Source organism: Octodon degus, unplaced genomic scaffold, assembly GCF_000260255.1.
Source record: "Octodon degus isolate 3935 unplaced genomic scaffold, OctDeg1.0 scaffold00063, whole genome shotgun sequence".
Lineage (NCBI taxonomy): Eukaryota > Metazoa > Chordata > Mammalia > Rodentia > Octodontidae > Octodon > Octodon degus.
Genome location: NW_004524639.1, coordinates 696744 through 715324, shown reverse-complemented (window position 1 = coordinate 715324; position 18581 = coordinate 696744). Strand labels below are relative to the sequence as shown.

The window sequence follows — 18581 nt, the reverse complement described above, 5'->3', positions numbered from 1 at the left end:
CCGGCGCGCGGCTATTTCAGGCGGTATCCCGGGCTCTGCGCTGCTGCCCGCGCGCGCTCCGGCCCCTCCAGCATGGCTCTCCAGTCCGGCCCGCTGCTCGCCGCCCTCCTGCTGCTCCTGGGCGGCCCCCGCGGCGTGCGCGGCGACACCCCTGCCAACTGCACCTATCCGGACCTGCTGGGCACCTGGCTCTTCCAGGTGGGCCGCGGCGGCGGCCGGAGCGACGTCAACTGCTCGGCCCTGGGTAAGCCCGCGCCCGCCGCCCTGCGCCCTGGCCGCGGTGGCCGTCCTTCAGGTGCCTCCGTCTCTGCCCGGTAGGCCGCGCGGTGACAGTTTTGAGCTGCACGGACTTGATTGTCTCGGGCCCGCTACTCTTTCCGAAGAACTTTTTCCCCTCGGCTTTTCTCTTTCCCCTCGGGTGCCTAGGTTTAGGAGACAGCTGAGAACCGCAGTCCTCTAACCCCTGGTCCGGTCTGGAAGGCTTTCTAAGTTCTGCTGTGAAGACAGCTGCGCTCCAAGACTCGCACCTAGCAAGCTCTGTTTTGTTGTTTGAATCCTTCTCTGACTTGCTAGCAAAGGACTCCCTAGCCCAGCAGTTTCAATTTGAGGTGTGATAGTTTGCTTCTAGTCTAGAAACTTTCTCCTACCTCTGTGCTGGGTTTTGGGCATTGCAAGGAGTATACAAACTTTTTTCCCCTAAAGTCTTTACCCAGTAATTACACGTAGAGGAGTCCACGGAGCCAGGGGCAGGCCAGCCTCGTGGGTGCCATCAGATCCAGCGTGGGCACGACGGCACCCAGCAGCTGGACTGCCAGCCCTCGGACAAAGAAGCTAGTAAAGAGGGTGAGAGATACACAACTAGATGTAATTTTTCTCGTCAACAGAGCAGTTGTCAAATAACTTGGTTTTTAACTATCTAACGCAGGCTGTGTCAGCCTTGGGCATTGTACACCACTGTCCCTTTATACATGGAGCAGAGACGGGTGGCAGTGAAGTCAGATGCACTGCCCTGCCCCACGCGGTCTCCCTTCCATTCACTCGTCTGAAATAAGGAAAGGCTGTAAAGGATGGAGGTTTCCAGAGCTACCTACACATCTGCCTTGCAGGCAGCTTTGCCTGTAAACCTACCTTTGACCTTAATCTATAATTAAAGACGTCCAGTGATTTAAGTCCTGATCTGAAAGGTCAGCATAGAATTCCTGTCAGCACACGTTAGCTTGAAGGTTAGAAACCTCAAGCTTGATGAGGTTCTCACTCTAGAGCTGTTGAAAAGAAGGATTGCTCTTATCTTCTCTGAATTAATCATTTCCTGTCTTTTGGGCTTCCCACTTTGACCTTGTGGGTTCATAGGTGGCTGGTCTTTATTTGTCAGACCTTTTATTTTTCACTCTTTGACTATCACTTTGTCATCTGTTTCTGCCTATGATTCTGAGCATCACTCATTGCTGGTTCTTTTTTTTCTTTCTGTATTTAGCAGAGGGTCTGCAGAGTCTCACTGTACAGATCAGACTCATAGTGATCCTCCGGATTTCAGCCTCCCAAATGCTGGGGTTACAGGGGCGCACCACCACGGCCAGTCTGTGAGCCTCTGGAGGTGGGGCCGGCAACGGACTACAGGGATCAACCTGAGCTATCTGGCCAGCCCTCATCGCTGATTCTTTTTTTTTTTTTTTTAAACATTTATTTATTTATTGTGTGTGTGTGTGTGTGTGTGTGTGTGTGGCCAGCTCATCGCTGATTCTTGAGTGGAATTTTTTTCGCAGACTGCATGCCGTTTCTAGGTTGTAGAGGCCAGAAGGTGGACGCTGATTTCTTCATTATGCACATTGAAGGCCCAAACTGGAGTGGGCATAAAGAAGAGTTGCTTAGTTAAATACTCGAAATTATAAGAATTCACCATCTCCACTGTGTTCAAATAACTTCACTTTGGTCTTTATCCATTTCCTTTTCTTTAGGACCACCAGAAAAAAAAGTAATGATACACCTTAAGAAGATGGACACAGCCCATGATGACTTCGGCAATTCCGGGTATTTCACCATTATTTATAACCAAGGCTTTGAGATCGTGTTGAATGACTACAAGTGGTTTGCCTTCTTTAAGGTTAGTTTAAGTTTCCATTGGTTTAATCTAAATCTCTTCTGATCAGGAGCTTTAGAATTTTAATTATTAGAGCATATTGATAATCACATTTTCCAAGACAAATTAGTGTCGTGTTTTCACTTTATTTAAAATTATGAGTCCGATCTAGTAGTGAGACCCTGAACACCCTGTAGACCCTTCCCTCAAATACAAAATAAATAAATAAATAAAATTATGAGCTCAAGTTTTAAAACAGAACCAGTTCTTTGTTTGAATATGTCCGATCCATTATATTACAAAACACTGTCTTTGTTTCTTCTCTTTTATTTCTAAATGTGGCCTTACTCACCTGGCCTTCTTATGAATGTGAAGGAAGCAGAGGAGGTTATAAGCTTTGTATTCTCGGAGGATACACTACCTCTCTTACCTTGTTTGTTGACTGAGAGATTGACTGGAATGGCTCTTTGAAAATAGTACAAAGTACTAGTTATGCTAATAAGAATAACTTTTGGGGCCAGGGAGATGGCTCAGTAGAATAAGTGCCTGCCTGGCAAGCGCAAGGGCCTGAGTTCAAGCCCCGGTTCCACAAAAAAAAAAAAAAAAAAAAAAAAAAAAGAACTTTTATTCATTTTTTTTGACAGAACGGAGATTGAACTCAGGCCCTTGTGCTTGCCAAGGAAGCGTTTATTCTACTGAGCCATCTTCCCGGCCCCAGGAGTAATTTTTAGGACTAAATAACCAAGGAACGTACAGGGCAAGAGGTCCTGGGCTCACTGGGCTGATTAAAATGAAAGCTAACCCAGGTGGTACAGCTTGTGTTTTACCTTCTTTCACTAGGAAAGGCTCTTGTCCATTCTTATATTCACACACACGCTCAGCCTAAAGGAACCTAGCACAATGTGCAGTCTTTCCCACGTGTACCTCTGAAATATTGCAACTTCCCTGTAAGCTACGTATGAAATGGTTTGAGTACTATCTGAAACTGAATGTTGTCATTATGCATGCAGAGTATAAATACAGACCTTTTTAGGGGGCAGAGTTTAGAGACTTGGGACCATCTGGCAGGAGTTGCAGATTTATAATAAGTACTTGTGGGAAAGTGGAGAATGGATCTGTTAAAGATGACAGAAGACCAGCCTTAGACACCTTGCATCTGGGTATGGTGGTCATACCTGTAGGAGCCTGAGACAGGAGGGTCACAAGTTCACGACTAGCCAGGGCAGGGTAGAGAGACCCCAGCTCAGAATAAAATGGCTGGACATGAAGCTCATCATTCCCTGAGTTAATTCTCTAATACCAAGGGGGAAAAAAGGATTCAAATTTTTGATATACCTTTACCCCATGAATAATTTACGGTCTTGTTGTTGACTTGAGGAAAGAGGCAAATTTTGTTACATTTATGAACCCCAAACTTGTATGTCCTACGGTGTGCTGGACAACCACAGTGGAGGGGAGGGGTACCTCAAGAAAAGTCTTTTTAATTAGTAACGAACAGGAGAATTTTCTCCTAGACACATTTGAGTAAGAAATTATGGAAAGCTGAATTATGGTTGGTGTTTTATTTCAAAGTGTTTTAGGCAAACAGGATCTGCTCAACCCAAACCATTACAGAAATAACTGGAAGTTTTGGTGTCCACCTGCTACCCTTACTCCACAGCCAGTGGGGCCTCCAGATCTCCCTCCCTCACGTGCCTTCTTCAGATGTGCACCAGTCAGCCCGTCTCTGCGTGCTGTGCCACCCAGAATCTGGGCAGTAGGTGCTTCTGCAGGGTCTCCTACTAGAACCCTTGCTCTCCCTTCTCCTCCCCTGGAGTTTCCTGCAGCCCCGCAAGCAGGCGCAGCTTCCTTATCAGTCCGTGTGCTCCGGCTTGGCCTCCATTATGATGTTCTCCTGTTCCTAGGGACTGGGATGTCTTCAGTTCTCCCCCTTTAGGACTCAGCTAAAAGATGAGATTTTTTATGATTTGACATTCCTAAGCCTTTACTGTTTTGTTTTGTTTTGTGTGTATGAGTGAAATCAAAGTCAGGGCCTTGCACTTGCCAGGTAAACTCTTGTGTCCCTGAGCTATTCCCCAGCCCCTGTATTTGATTTAACTGCTTGAGAAATTTGGGTTGAAATGGGAATAATTTATCATTTTTGCATCTAATTTCAAACAACTTAGAAACTTAATGTTGAATGTTTTTTGCATAGTTGGAGTTGAGCAGGTAACACTGGAGATAGATAGATAGATAGATAGATAGATAGATAGATATTCATTTTTAGGGAAGGGTCTACAGGGTGTTCAGGGTCTTACTGCTCGATCAGACTCATAGTCATCCACCTGTTTACAGCTTCCCAAGAGCTAGGATTACAGGCTTGCACCACCATGCCCAGTCTCACATCTCAGCGGAGCTGGGGAGATAGTTGGGGCTGGGGAGATACCTCAGTAGAATAAGTGCTTGCGTGGCAAGAACGAGGGGCTGAGTTCAATCCCCAGTTCCAAAAAAAAAAAAAAAAAATCAAGTCTCAGTGTGCCCCAGGCACAGCAGGCCTGGGGATCAAACCAACTTGGCCCCTGCCCCTGCTTGCAGGTGCTTTAATCTATTTGGCCTGCCCTCTGGGTATATATTTTTAAAAGTTTTTAAAAGCTTTTCCTTTTTTCTACTCAATTTCTCCCTGCATTGTGTCATCTGAACGCTTGTTACTCTTTAGCAACTCAGATGTACTCAGGGCCCACCCAGGCAGGCCCCTCAGCCTGTGGAGCAACCTTATGTAAACAACAGGGGTAAGTAGGGCCCTGGCCACATGGAAACTTTTCAGAAGCTTGCTTTTAAAAGACTGCAGCCAAAATTAGTGATAATACAATCTGCAGGCCAGTTTCTAAGACCACCAGATTTTAACAGTGTTTACCACTTAGTTATACTTACCACACTAGCAAATTTGCACCTCTGTAAAATGTCTATGTTAAAAGTAACTGATCTCCCATATAAAAGCACAGAGCAATCAAACAGGATGTCACAATGGTATCTGACTTCATGTGATAAGTGGCTTAATGATGCTTTATCCTTTGTGCTTTTGTGTACTTGGCTCATTGTTTTTAGATGATAAGCGTGTGTGAAGCTGGTGTGTCCAGCACCTCACGTTCCTACCAAATCACCCAGAGGACAGAGGTCATCTGACAGAAACTAAGTTCTGAAAAATGCATTCTTAGTTGAATAGGCCTCTTAGCCTTTTACTGTGTGTTTTTTTTTTTAATTTCATTTTTTCTCAGACAATAAAAGAAACTGCTGGAATGCAAAGCAGTAGAGGAGGACCTGACTTTTATTTTAAAAAGACTAAGATATTGAAAGACTGGAAAAAAAAATATCTGTAAAGGAAACTAGACTTGTTAAGGCTAAAGGTTTCTTAGATGATAATGAGATGTACCTATGATTTCTAATAGAGCTCTCCTTTCATACCCTTCCATATTAACAGAATTACAAACTAAAGAATGGCAGTGCCATAGGTGTTTCTAAAGCCAGTTGTTACTTAAAACCAACATTTCAAGAAACATCTATCGGAGGACAAGACTGGGCTGTGTGTTAGTTGTCAGTTTTAAGCTTGTGAGGACAACCAGAAATGTCCTTCATGTTTCCAAAATCAAGGATTTAGCAATTGTGCTCCCTTTTTTGCCAAGTCTTCTGCCATCACTTGTGAGATATGACAGCTACCGAGTTGTTTTTGAGGTAAGTGTTCAAGGTTCAGTATGTCAAGCTCAGAGTATTGCCCTTTGTATGAGTGTTTCAGTTGAAGAAAGAAAAGATTTGTGTTCCCTGCATGCCAATTTTGTTTTCGTGACGATTTCTAACGTAACTCAGTTTATCAACATAAACTCTCCGTAGGATGTCACAGATTTTCTCAGTCACTTATTCATGCAGCTGGGATCTGTGGGGATGTATGATTTGCCACATCTGAGGAACAAGCTGGGTGAGCTCCAATGAAATATTTTTTTAACTCCCTATTGAAATCCAGTTTCTCCCTTTCCCTCTTGGCTAATGCATATCAATGTCCGCTTATCAGAAAGAAGGGAACTGCAGAGGTCACTGTATTCTTAAGGACTTTCGCTTAAGCCTGCTTCTCTGCTACCACCGACACACCTGCATTGTTTCTTGTGCTTTCAGTTTCCTGTTGTTTGCACACATCAGATCCAAAGATTAGTATTTGTAATCTGAGTAGACACGAACTCACAAAGGTAAAGTCCCCGTGAAGAAAATGTTGGCTTGCATTCAGCTCATGGTCTTGAAGTCACTGTGCTACATCCAGTTGCCCATTGGTTTTGTTTTGTTTGTTTGTTTTGCGGAGCTGGGGAGTGAACTCAGGCCCTTGTACTGCTGAGGGAAGCCTTATTCTACTGAGCTACCTCCCTGGCCCCTGCCCACTCTTTTCACACAGGACGCCCTTGTGAGACACAGTGCTTTAGGGGAGACCATGTCAGCAGTCACAAGGCCATTGCAGAGAAGTTGAAGTGCATCGCTCCTCCCTTGGAAATAGCATCTTTTTTAAACTGGCTTCTCCTAAGACAATAGAATATTGACTTAGAAAGAAAAGGATAGTTTTCCCTCTTTACATTGTCTTTCCATTTTCAGAATAGGCATTTAAATCACAGCTCACACTGGCCACATAAATATATAGGAGTCTAAGATTTTTGATTGAAAAACTGGGTGGTTAGAAGAAAAAAGCCAATAGGGATTTACCCTTCGTCCTGTTTAAAGTCATTTTCTTTCCCCTTTTTCCTTCCTCTTTTTCTTGTATCTTAAGTACTAACCCAGAGACTCCAAAGGGAGCTGAGAGCAAGTGTTGAAAGCTCGCTGGCCTTAGCTAACAGCAGCACTTACGGACTTCGTTCAGAGGCAGCAGTGGCCCACGCTTCTGCCAGGTAGAAATTCTTCGTCCGTTGTGTTCACTTCTCTTGTCGAGCTTTCCAGATTGTTCCACGTAGCCACTAACAACAGCTCAAGTGAACACAGGGATGCAGCTACCATGCTGGGGTTTTTTCAATTCTGTAAGTATAGAATGTTTATTCTCTCTATTTCAGGAGTTTCAGTGTCTTGCATGGTAGTAGTTTAAGAGGAAGATGGAATAGGAAACTTCCCCCAAAACAGATTGATGATTTTTTTGTCTACAAAATATGAAGTACCCTCAGAATGCAGGTTATGAAATTCTGTCTCCTCCTCCTACTTAGGGAGACATACCCCACCAGTAAAAGAGTAAGCCTGGTATTATTTGGAAAATGGCTGAGTGCCTGCCGCTTAGACACATCAGTCCCACCAACAGCACCACGCCTCCACATAGGCTCTGCAAGTGACACACGTGACGCACTAAGCTGCTTGAACTCAGCATGCTCCTTCCCTGCGCTTCCAAGGCGTATCAGGCCCCCGCGCGGTGGTTCTTTTCAGATGCATGTGCTTGCAGGCATGCTGGCTGCATGAGCCATGCCTGTCGCGCAGCGCTGAGCGGGAGCATGCAGCTTTCTGTGAATGTCTTACGTAGCACTAAAAAGTACCAGAGTCTCACATATCAGTGCTGTGTTTTGCTTTTAACATAAATTAATAGGCTAAATTATTGTTAAGAGACAGCATGATCTTGCTGGCTTGTAACTTTAGTTTTTGTTGTTTTGTAGTTATTAAGTAGAGCCCTTCTCCAGGGGCTCTTGCAAAACCACAGCCGAGAACAGACTTGGGGCCTAAAAGACAGAGCAGCGTGCAGCAGCGGACCCACCTCTAGCAGCTAGCAGGCCTGTGCAGCTGCAGCCCTCTGGCATCTTTATGTGCATGTAAATGCAGAGGAGTCGTGAGCCCTCCCTCCAAGGCAGCTACCCTCCTGAACATTTCCTTGGAAAGCACTAACCAACATTATGGAACGTGAACAGCCAGAGACTGCGCAGGAGAAAGGAAAACCCTGTCTGGACGAAGTCTTAGGTGGCTGCACCGTTCAGCTTTTTAATAAAAGGAGCAACATGCAGCGTGTTAAGTGTTGTTGCTATTGATTTGTTTGCGTATTCTTCTATTGAAATAATTTTTTCCAGACTAATGGAGATTTGAATTTTGTGTTCTTTGATTATTCACAGTGTAAATTTTGTGGCCAAATGCCTCTTCCTGAGTGCTTTCTTACTTACCTTGAGGAACCAACCCAAGAAGCTGATGTAAGGAGCAAATAAGGTTTTGGGAATTACGTGAGATGCATACCTATAAGTTACTAGAGGGACACTGTGGAAGACTTGTTTACAGGAAGAAAAAGAGGCTGTGTCAGACAAGGGAGGCTGCTGAAGGTCCTTCTTCAAACCAGCACTCCTATAGCCAGCAGACCTGTAGGTGTTAGGCTGCCGGCCAGAAAGGTGGTGTGGTTAAGACCACAAGACCACACCTCCACTTCCTCTGGATTAGGTTCCAACCTTGTGCTAAAAATATAACATACTATAACTTTAAAAGATTATAAAGTAGATAATAGGAATTTCATTGTATAGATAAAGAAAATTAGTCCATAGTACCTAAGCTCATACAACTAGCTGTAAAATGCTAGAGCTAATCTCTCAAGGCCAGGGTCTTCCCTGGGGTAAAACATAAAAGAAAGGCCATTTCTCAAAATAAGCAAATCGTATTGAGACACATGTAGGTCGATTTTTCTGCAGAATTCCAGCATACAAACGTCACAGATGTTTGCTTGATGGGCTAGCTGTGTACTGCTTTGACGCTTGCTCGGGGATGGAGGAATTGCTTTTAAAGTATAGATTTCTGTACCAGTTAACTGTTCATGTTCTGGACTAGAATTTGTTTGGGACAAAGTCACTTTCTCATTGCCTTTATAGTGTCAAAATTGGAGAGAAAGTCAGACATCAAGCTAAATACCCATTAAATCTCTTGCCAAATTACCCTCTCCTAATTATCCTATTGTTCATACCGCTTCCTATTAATTTTAGCTTTTTCCTCCTCAGCAATAGAGTCATTTCCTCTTCACTTGATTTAGAACATTAGGTAGACCTCAGACATGGGCTACACCTCATCCACACTATCTCAGACGGCTTTTCTCCAGCATGTCTGCTGGAGCAGAGGAACTTTTGTCTGCATAGCAGTCAGCAATGATGACAATTACCTACCACGTGAGAGGGCCTAATCTGCTATTGACTTGCTTGGTAGATACCTTCCAAGTACTTCAGCTTTCCTCGCGGCCTGATAAACTCTTCATGCAGGCGCTTAGTGATGAAGGCCTGTGAGTGGAGGAAGCTCTGTTGCCGGGGCTCACGCGGCGCTCCGCAGGTACCTTGGATCTCGTGCTTGCCCTGATGCAGTGATCGGTAGCATGTGCTCATCTGCTTCCAGGCTTCAGTTGTGTATGTTCTCCTCCGTGTCTCGGCACTTCATACACGCAGAGCTTCCTAGATGCTTAGAAGAAAAATGACATGTTTTTGTATTTCACAAATAATAGTAGAAAATTTGTGAATAATTTTATTGAATTCTAGAGACACAAATCAGAATGGTGCTGTTTATTTTAGCTATCTGCGCTACAATGTTATCTGATTTTGGAGCTTTAAAGCGTATGTTTTTTTATATAAAAATTATTAGTGCATGTTTGTATTATGCTTATATAATGATCATATAATGATAAAGAGTTGACAGATTTCAAGCTTATTTTCAAGATGTAAATACTTTATAAACAGCATGTGTATGTATATGTGGATAGGTAGATATTGTATATATTCATATGGAATGCATCTAATATGGAGGTTTGAAACATCACCAAAGATGTTTGTTCCTTTGACTAATTTTGTATCCAACCATTTCAGTTCTGCAAGCAGTTGAAGCTGCAGGTGTGTGTTAAAGGGCCTGGTTGTGCCACAGTGCTTCCCCTTTTCTGTTGTAATCTCCTGCTTGTGTTTTTAATCACACTCTGTTTTTTAACCTCCACTGGGCAGAATTTAACCCTGTACTACTAACCATTTTTTTCCAACGTAAAATGCAACATGTGACAAATAATTTGAATATGTAGCCTTTTAATAAATAGCTGTGAAAGAAAGAAAACTAAACAGTATGTACATAACTGATTTTTTTTTTAAAATTGATGTGTTTCCAAAGAGCCATTTCTGTGTCCTTAGGGGCTACAGTGGATGCTCAGGCCATATTTGTTGAATGACTCAATGGAAAAGACATTACATGTTCCACTTTTGTTCTGCTTACTATAGAGGCTAAGATAGGCTTCTGAGTTAAAAAAGCAAAGTTTTAACTTTTAGAACTATTAAAAACATATGTAGCTGTCAAAGAGAATACTTTCATATGGATTTCAAAAGGTAGAGAAATGACAGATTTGATGTATTCTGGAATGTTCCGATGATCCGCACCTTTATTAAACATAATGAGGGACAAGAACTGATGGGTGGATTAAATAAACTCTTAAATTGCTCCCGTTACAATTATAAGTTTAGGGCAAGTTGATGAGGAATGAGCCCAAATACTTTGACTGTTTTGCTGAGTGGCAAATGATTGTTTTCTTATCTAATTCTAGAGTATGCATTTTGGTTAAAATGAAATGTCTTTAGCACTGAGAATAATCAGACTCAAGTTCCTTTACTCTCCAAGTAGGTCTAACTGCCAGATTTTTCTGTAAAATGCTTCATATTCTTTGGTTACAGCCACGATAACAATTTCCTGGCAGTTTAGCAACTCATTAAAATTCATCTTTTTAAATAAACCATTCATTCTTGTTAATAGGCAGAAAACTAGAGCTAATTCTTGGAACTGTTTGAAGGAATTTGACTTCTTTCTGAGGAAGACAAGGTCCTCTTGGGAGGGGCAAGAGTTTGGTAAAACGTGCCTTGTTCTCTCTTGTTACCTTCTAAAGGCTTTTGCTCAGGCTGTGTACTTGGCAAAAAATATACAGGATTAATTAACACATGCTTAGATATTTGCTGTAAACAAAGGGCAAGAAATTAAAAGATTATTTTCAGAATTGATCAGGTTATCTCCACATGTTTTATGATTAAATTATTTTAAGCAATGTACTATTTTCTGAAGTAGTAAATCAATTTTTTTGTTTGTCCATTTATGTATTTGGTACAGGGTTTCACTGTGTAGCTCGGACTTGTAGTGAGCCCCCTGTTTTCAGCCTCCCCAGCGCTGGGATTACAGGTGTGTACCGCCATGTCCAGACTGAGTCGCTGGCTCAGCGCACCCCGGGGGAAGGGCTGGCACAGCATGTGGGACCAGGATTGAACCCTGATCCCTGTCCTTGTCTAAGCAGACGCTTAGTCCACTGAGCTATCTCACTAGCCCTTGAAGTAGTAAATCATCTTGCTGGATTAGATTTAGACACTGAACTTTCATATATTCCCCAGTATGTATAGACATTTACAAATTGTATACATCAGTACACTAATATTATGGTTATAATATATATGAAATACTAAGTGCTTAATCAGTATGTATTAATGTTGCAAAATTGTTATGTATTTCATAGAGATAAAATTTGAAAATCTATGTAAAATATCCTTCCATAGCATGATTTTTTTTCAAAACAAATTTGGAATCTTACCAACAAATAGTTCTGATGGCTAGAGTTTCAATATTGGGGCACAATTTTCTAACATGTTTTAAAATCCTTTAAATAAAATAATTTCATTAGGTTTGGACAATTCTGTTTACAGTGTGGAGGTGTCACAGCTTCAGACAACTTTAAATGAATTGCTGATTGGTACAAGGAATGATAATTCAGCAATAGATCTTAACTGCAACATTTGCAGTTGTTAGATACATACGATTAAATCGACTATCATAGTGATAGAACCGTTCAAAGTATCTGCCTTCAAGAAAGAAAAGCATTTAAAACCCAACCATCTGTTTCCAAAGATTGAGCTTTTAACATGGTTAAGACAATTCAGAACAGGGTTGAGCACATGCTTTGCCATTTTCATTTGTTGCATCAGTATTGGTAGATTTGGGTTTCTTTATGTCTTAGGCCACAGCTTTATTTTATGAGAATTAGCTTGACTAAGTCAGCTGAAACGCTTAGTTGGGTCCATTGGGCACGTGTAGAGGGGTGTGCTGTGTCCCACCTCGTCACAAGTCCTTAGCAAGAACATTGTACGTGCAAGGTGAACGTCTGACTGGGGAACTGCTAAGGGCATCGGCATGGCTTCTAATATTAAATAGTAGTGGAAATAGTGATCAGAATTGCTTTTATATGGTGGGCCAGCAAGATAGCTCAGTGGACTAAGCGCCTGCTCAGGCAAATGCGGGGATCAGGGCTCGATCCCAAGTACCACGTGCTGCGCCAGACACGCTGAACCAGCCACCTAGGCTGGGCGTGGTGGCGCACGCTTGTAATGCCAGTGCTGCGAAGACTGAAACAGGAGGATCACTGCGAGTCTAAGTGGCTTAGTGAGACCCTGTACCAAATACATAAAGTTGAAAAAAGATAACTACTTGTATGTTGCGAGCATAAACAAAAACTGCATTACTTTTCAAGTGGTCCCCTCATCTCATTTTGGAAACCGGAGAGACAGGGAGAAGCCATTGTCAACTGGCAACTAAGAGTTCAGAATAAAACATACGGTAGTTGAGGGTGTCTCAAACGTCTCCGCTTTGTATTCGGCATGGCAACAGATGGCAGTGTTTGTGTTGCTACTTGTTCGATATTTTATAACATTTCAAGCTTTTCAAACTTCAAAATCGTCTTTATTCTTTATAATGTCTAGTGAAAAAGATCAGTCATGGCTATCATCTCTATAGCAGAATCAGAAACTGAGGCTTCGGACAGGGGCAGAACCAGCTTTAACTGTGAGCCAAAATGTTATATAAAATAAACATTTCAAGATTTTCTAACTATATTACTAGCTGAACTGATCCTTTTTTTTTTTTTTTTAAATCTGGCTCCTGAGCGTCAAAAGATCATACAGTGTCAATTCTAGAATGAGTAAGTTCTGAAGTTTCCCAAGCTGTTGTTTTCAATTAGTTCATATTTCTAGGTAGTTCTAACTAAACTACTGAAAAACCAAGTGGGAAATTTAAGAAAGGGGATTTTGAGCGTATTAGGCAACTTAATGATAATTGTGAAGAAGTGAATGGATGGTTATTGCATCATGGTAGTTTTCTGACTTTAAGGACTGGGATTTGGAAGCTCTTCAGATTTTTGAGAAATTTATCTCTTTCCGTAGAAATTGGCATAAATGGATAGAAACTTAAATCCTTTCATCTGTCCCAAGCAGTCTTCAGAGATCAATGTTTATGTAAATGAAAACTGTTTTGGGAAAAAATTGTTTTGGGGATAAAAAAGACAGTTGGATAACATGACCAAAGGCTTTAACTTCTTAACTAATACTAATGTCAAAAATCACTCATGATTTTAGAATAGTAGAATATTCGAGGAAATAGGGGTACAGTGTGTGGTCCCTCAAGTGACAGTGTTAGTTACCTGTTAGGTACCTGCCTTCTGAACTGGGAGTTCCTCTTTTCTGCTGTGTTTTCTACTGCACAGTTCTGGTCTATCTTTTTTATAGCTTTGTTTGTACACTTTATAAGAAAATTTCAGGTTCTAAAAACCACCAAATTAGATTGTAAAACTACAGAATAGTTTAAAATTTTGAGAAGAAAATTCCATCAGCACTCATAAGTAAAACATTTCAGAACATTTAAACTGTTTAAATTACAGCAACAAAGTCAAAGTAGTGATTTTGAAAGAAGATTCTAAGTATGCAATTAAGAATGTGTCTCTATTAAGGATTATTGTCCTGACTATTGGTGTTACGTAGAACCACAGAATACAGATGTCCAGTTAGGAAGCTCAGTGGAACTTTTGGAAGTGTTAACTTAACCTAAATTTACAATAGAAAACCAGGTTGTAGAGGAAAATAGACTTTTCTGAAATTATTCTGTAAGTTAGTTTGGGGCTCTGATGTGGCATTGTCCCACTCGTCGACTATAAATTATTTTTTTAAGTTTGTTTTTTCTCTTATTGGAATGGGACTTGCCATTTGTTTTTTATCTTTTATTACTCCAGTTTTGCTTATTGTTTTTGCTGGATGTGGTGACAAATGCCTGAAATCTCAGCTGCTCAGCTTAAGGCAGGAGTGTAGGGAGTTCAAAGCTAACCAGGTCAAGTTGGTGAGACTGAAAATATTTTGTCAAGCTGAAATAATACAGGATTTTGTGAAGCCACTTGGATTTTAACTTTTTCTGCGTCATCTCTGGGTTTCTCCCTCTGATGTCTTAGTAATTGCTTAGCTCTCTATAGCTTTTTTTTTGAGAAGGCTAAGCACTTCATATGAAGAAGTAGTGCATAGGTTCGGGAATGATCATGACTATAGGAATCTTTGACTATAAATTCTAATTCAGTCACTTTCTGAGGTTTCTTTTTTGTCTCTTGAAAATATATTTACTTCTTGTGTTCTCTTGAGCCTCTAAGATTTATGACTAACTTGTACAGTGTTTCCAAGGTGTGAAGCTTGCGCTGCCATAACGCAAACGCAGCTGTAAGTCATGCACCGAGAAACGGACGTGCTGCTTTCCAGCCCACCTATGTCTGCAGAAGCAGGAAGCCCTGTCCTGCCTGTGGCTCACCCCTTGCCTGTAAACTGATTAAGCAAGTGCTGTAATATTCCTTTGTGTTAATAAAACATACCTATATTGAACATTTTGAATTTTTTAAGTTCATTCTCTGTTTTTAACGTTTCTCTTGTACAGCATTGAGTGTGCACAGTACTGTGTTTGTGTCTGTGTGTATGTGAGGCTGATTTCTAAAACAAATCTCAAGGAATCGTCATACGCTGGCAGACTACCTTCTAAAACAGCAAAGGTGCCAAGGGGCCCTGGCCTGCCCTACCTGGCCACCAGCTAAACCAGCAAAGGGAATTTGATTAAGAGTCAGTGCCAGAGAAAAGCACATAATTGAATTGTAGGGGGTTACATCGCTTCCTATGAAATCACCTACACTAAGCTCTGTCTTATCTTCAAAAATAAAATTAAATACAGCGTAATAAAGATGCTCCTCAACTTGGATTAAGTCCTGATAAGCTCTCTTGAAAGTTGAAACAGATCATATCAAAAATACACGTAATGCACCTACCTAGCAGCAGAGCTTAGCAGCACCGTATGCCGCGGGGTATTGGACCTGCAGTCCACGGCTGACGGGGAGCCGCAGCGTACGGCCTCATCCCTCCGGACCAAGGGTTGGCGAGCGGCAGGCTGGGTTTTGTTGTTAGCACATGGCCCACCTCATTCGCTTGTGTGTTCCTTCCATGCTCTTCACCCCAGTGGTGTCCGCATTGGATAGCTCTAGCAGAAGCCCGTTCAGCAAACCTACAATATTTATATTTGGCTGTTACACAAAGAAGCTTGCCAACCTCTACAAATGTATAATATAGCATCCGTTAGATTACAGTAGGGTTCTGAAGACTGTAGCCCCTGAACCCAAAACCAGTCTGCCTATTTTTATATATATATATAAAAAGGTTGCATTTAAACATCCCCGGTCTCGGTGTAAATTTGTCGGTGTGTTGTCTGTGACTGCTCTTGTGCTGTGGAGACACGTAGACACAGCACCCTTAATGACTGGAGGGCCCGAAACGCCTGTTGTCTGGCTGATCTGGGAAATGTTCACGCATTTCCATTTGGTCCTAGAATCTCAGGGTTGAAATCTTTGAGGGTAGTTTTTCCAGTTCCTTCATTTTAGTTGAAAGATCTAAAGCCAAATAAAAATCTTGCCCAAAGTTCTACAAATAGTTTGTCCCATTAAACAGTCTCAGCAGCTGAAATTGCCTGTGTCCAAATCTCTACCCCAAGAAGCACAGCACTGTACCTTCTGGTCTGCCTGCCTGCTCAAGGCCATCCTCTCTAATGAAACAGCATTGTTTCCTGAGGATGCCTGAGTACTGCAGATGAAGCATCTGAGTTCAAATCCTGGCTCTGTAATATTAGAAGTATTTTTCAGTGTTAACATTGAAATATGACAAAGGCAGAATACTGTAGTCAATAATCCACTTACCTTATCCTCTAGTCACAATCAGCATGACTTCATAAATGGATTCATTGACAGGACTGATTTCTGTCTATTTCTATAGAAAATAATTACTATTTGTTGCACAACTTTTTGGTGTGAATTTTTGCCTGGAGAAACATGGCTAGAAGAACTGAGGCTAGATCCCCCTCAGCAGCCGTTCCTCGTTCTTTCCGAGCTCAGACTCCATTGGGTCCCTTGGTAAAACGAGCCTGTTGCTCTTTCCCCCTCATAGGTCTACTGTGAGGATTAAAAGAAGTGACTTTTGTCAAATGGCTTGCAGATGGTGAATGCGCTAAACATCTGAGTTTCTTTCCCGTCTTTTCATTCCTGGGAATATTTAGCTTCCTAGTTTTTGTTTGGAGAGCAGCAGTCATGGTAACTCTAGGAAAGTTTGTCTCCTTGTTTTCTAGAATAATTCCTAGAACATGACCTCTCTGGTAGAAGTCTTTGCTTTGCTTGGCAAGTGGCAGGAAGTGTCTTCTACCCTGTGAGTAAGAGCCGGAGAACTGGACTTGAGTGCCGCCATCGAGGTCATCGCAACTTTTCCTTTCCTCATGTGTTTACAGTATGAAACCCAAGGCAGCACGGTGGTCAGCTACTGCCACGAGACAATGACGGGCTGGGTGCACGACGTGCTGGGCCGCAACTGGGCCTGCTTCGTGGGAAAGAAGGTAGCCGGTCCTGAAAGAGTGAATGTGGACGAGGCTCCCCTGGAAAGCTTCCCGGGAAAGGGAAAGTGAGTTGTCACAGCAAAGCGTACGTTGGGCTTTGTTTAAGGATATGTATAAATACATGTGCATGTTCTTGTCTATCATTTCTGTCTGGGTTGTGTTGAATTTGTTTGGCTTAGAAACATAAACCACATAAGGACTGGTGAGAAAGCTCAGTGGGCTAAACACCTGCTTAGGTAAGCCCAGGGACTGAGTTTGATCTCCCAGCACCACATGCTGCGCAGGCCTGGCCCCTGGGTGTGCTGAGCCAGCCACGGAGACCAGGCGTGGTGGCACATACCTGTAATCCCAGTGCTGCAGAGGCTAAAAACAGGAGGATGATTATGAGGAAGCGCTGCCTAGTGAGACCTTGTATCAAATACATTTTTTAAAAAGAAAAGAAACATAAGCTGTGTCGTATAAAACTTTATTGCAAAATATTGACTGAGATAACTGATGGAAAAAAAATTTTGTTTTTCAATAATCAAAAGTAATGGACAGAAAAAAAGGTAATGAACTATAGATGGCTTTAAAAAAGAAGTTCATAGAAAGACGCACAGGATTGCATGTTACTAGTAAAGCAGATCATCTCCCCAGCTAGCATATGTTGCATTGTAGAAGTGAGTACAGATGCTTATGTTGTCATATGTGTGAGTGATACAAACTAGATACATTTTATTTTTTAAAGAATATATAATAGTAAAGAAAAATAGCATTAAAATGGTACAAAATTTCATTAAACAAAGTAATAGGAATTTAACAATGATTACTGTATTGCATGATGTTATGACGTTTGAATACATGATGTTCAAATTCATTATTTAGGTTATCAGCTATAAACCTACAAAATTGATTTTAAAAAACAAAACAAATCAACAAGAACAAAAACGTTATTCAAAATTAAAAGAAAAAGATTAAGCATTAACTGCTCCTTTCAAAAGACCAACAGAAATCAACAGTACAATTATCCAAAGTATGCTGCTTGTATGACTAAATATATCCTTTTCCCTTTTTTCTTTTGTCCTTTTCCTCATGCCAGTTTTTCCTTCCCATTGAACAAATTCTTTCCCTTTCACGGTATCTTTTGTACCTTTCAAGTAACTGAAATCAAAGTCTTCAGGATTTATGCAGTTATGGTACTACACACCAGGTGGTTTAAGCACAAGAAAGATATTTTCTATAGTTGGAAGGTTTGGAATCAAGACTAAGGCATTGACATCTCCTTGGCCTGCAGGTGGCCCCGGTGGCCCTGCCTCTTCCCTGTGTCCTCATCTTGCCTTCCCTGTGGTCAGTTATTAAGGACACCAGCACACTGAATGAGCGCTGACCCTAATGAACCCATTTTACTTTAATTACCCTCTCAAGGCCATATCTGCAAACGCAGTCACATGCAGAGACGCTGGAGGTTAAATTTCAACCACAAGTATTGTAAAGGGACTACTTTTACCTTATAACATGCAGCTAATGTTTTTGGGTTTTTTTTCTTAAATTAACGTTAAGTAACTATGAACTACATGAGTAAGAAATTTCAGGCTTTTTAGTTTTGAAGAGAAACATCTACAAATAGTATTGCCTTGCCTCAATTGGTTGTAAAAGCCACTATAAATAGGTGAACCAGTCTGTCAGAGCCAAGCAGCACTGGCCTGCAGCCAGAGAGAAGCAGGAAGAGGGTAAAAGGGAGAGTGGCGCTTGTCTCCAAGGGGCTGGTGCCTTTGTAGGCTAATTCAGCCCTTTTGTTTGACGTTTTTAAATAGTTTTGTTTGGCTTGGTCCTTTAGCTGTGTCTTTCC

General features: G+C 41.7%; 1 protein-coding gene across 3 annotated transcripts in view; it reads left to right on the top strand.

The window, feature by feature from the left end:
* Positions 1-9: 9 nt before the first annotated feature.
* Positions 10-18581, top strand: part of Ctsc (cathepsin C) — a 32322-nt gene continuing 13750 nt past the window's right edge. The window contains exons 1-5 of one of the 3 annotated variants that reach the window (XM_023718880.1): positions 10-244; positions 1956-2101; positions 5942-6026; positions 6858-7101; positions 7720-8062. In XM_023718880.1, the coding sequence (XP_023574648.1) occupies positions 73-244; positions 1956-2101; positions 5942-6026; positions 6858-6979 (525 nt within the window). In that variant the 5' untranslated portion in view covers positions 10-72 and the 3' untranslated portion in view covers positions 6980-7101; positions 7720-8062. Of the gene's footprint in view, positions 245-1955; positions 2102-5941; positions 6027-6857; positions 7102-7719; positions 8063-16648; positions 16813-18581 lie in introns of those variants that run through there. The other 2 variants (XM_023718881.1, XM_023718879.1) reach the window with 2 other exon arrangements.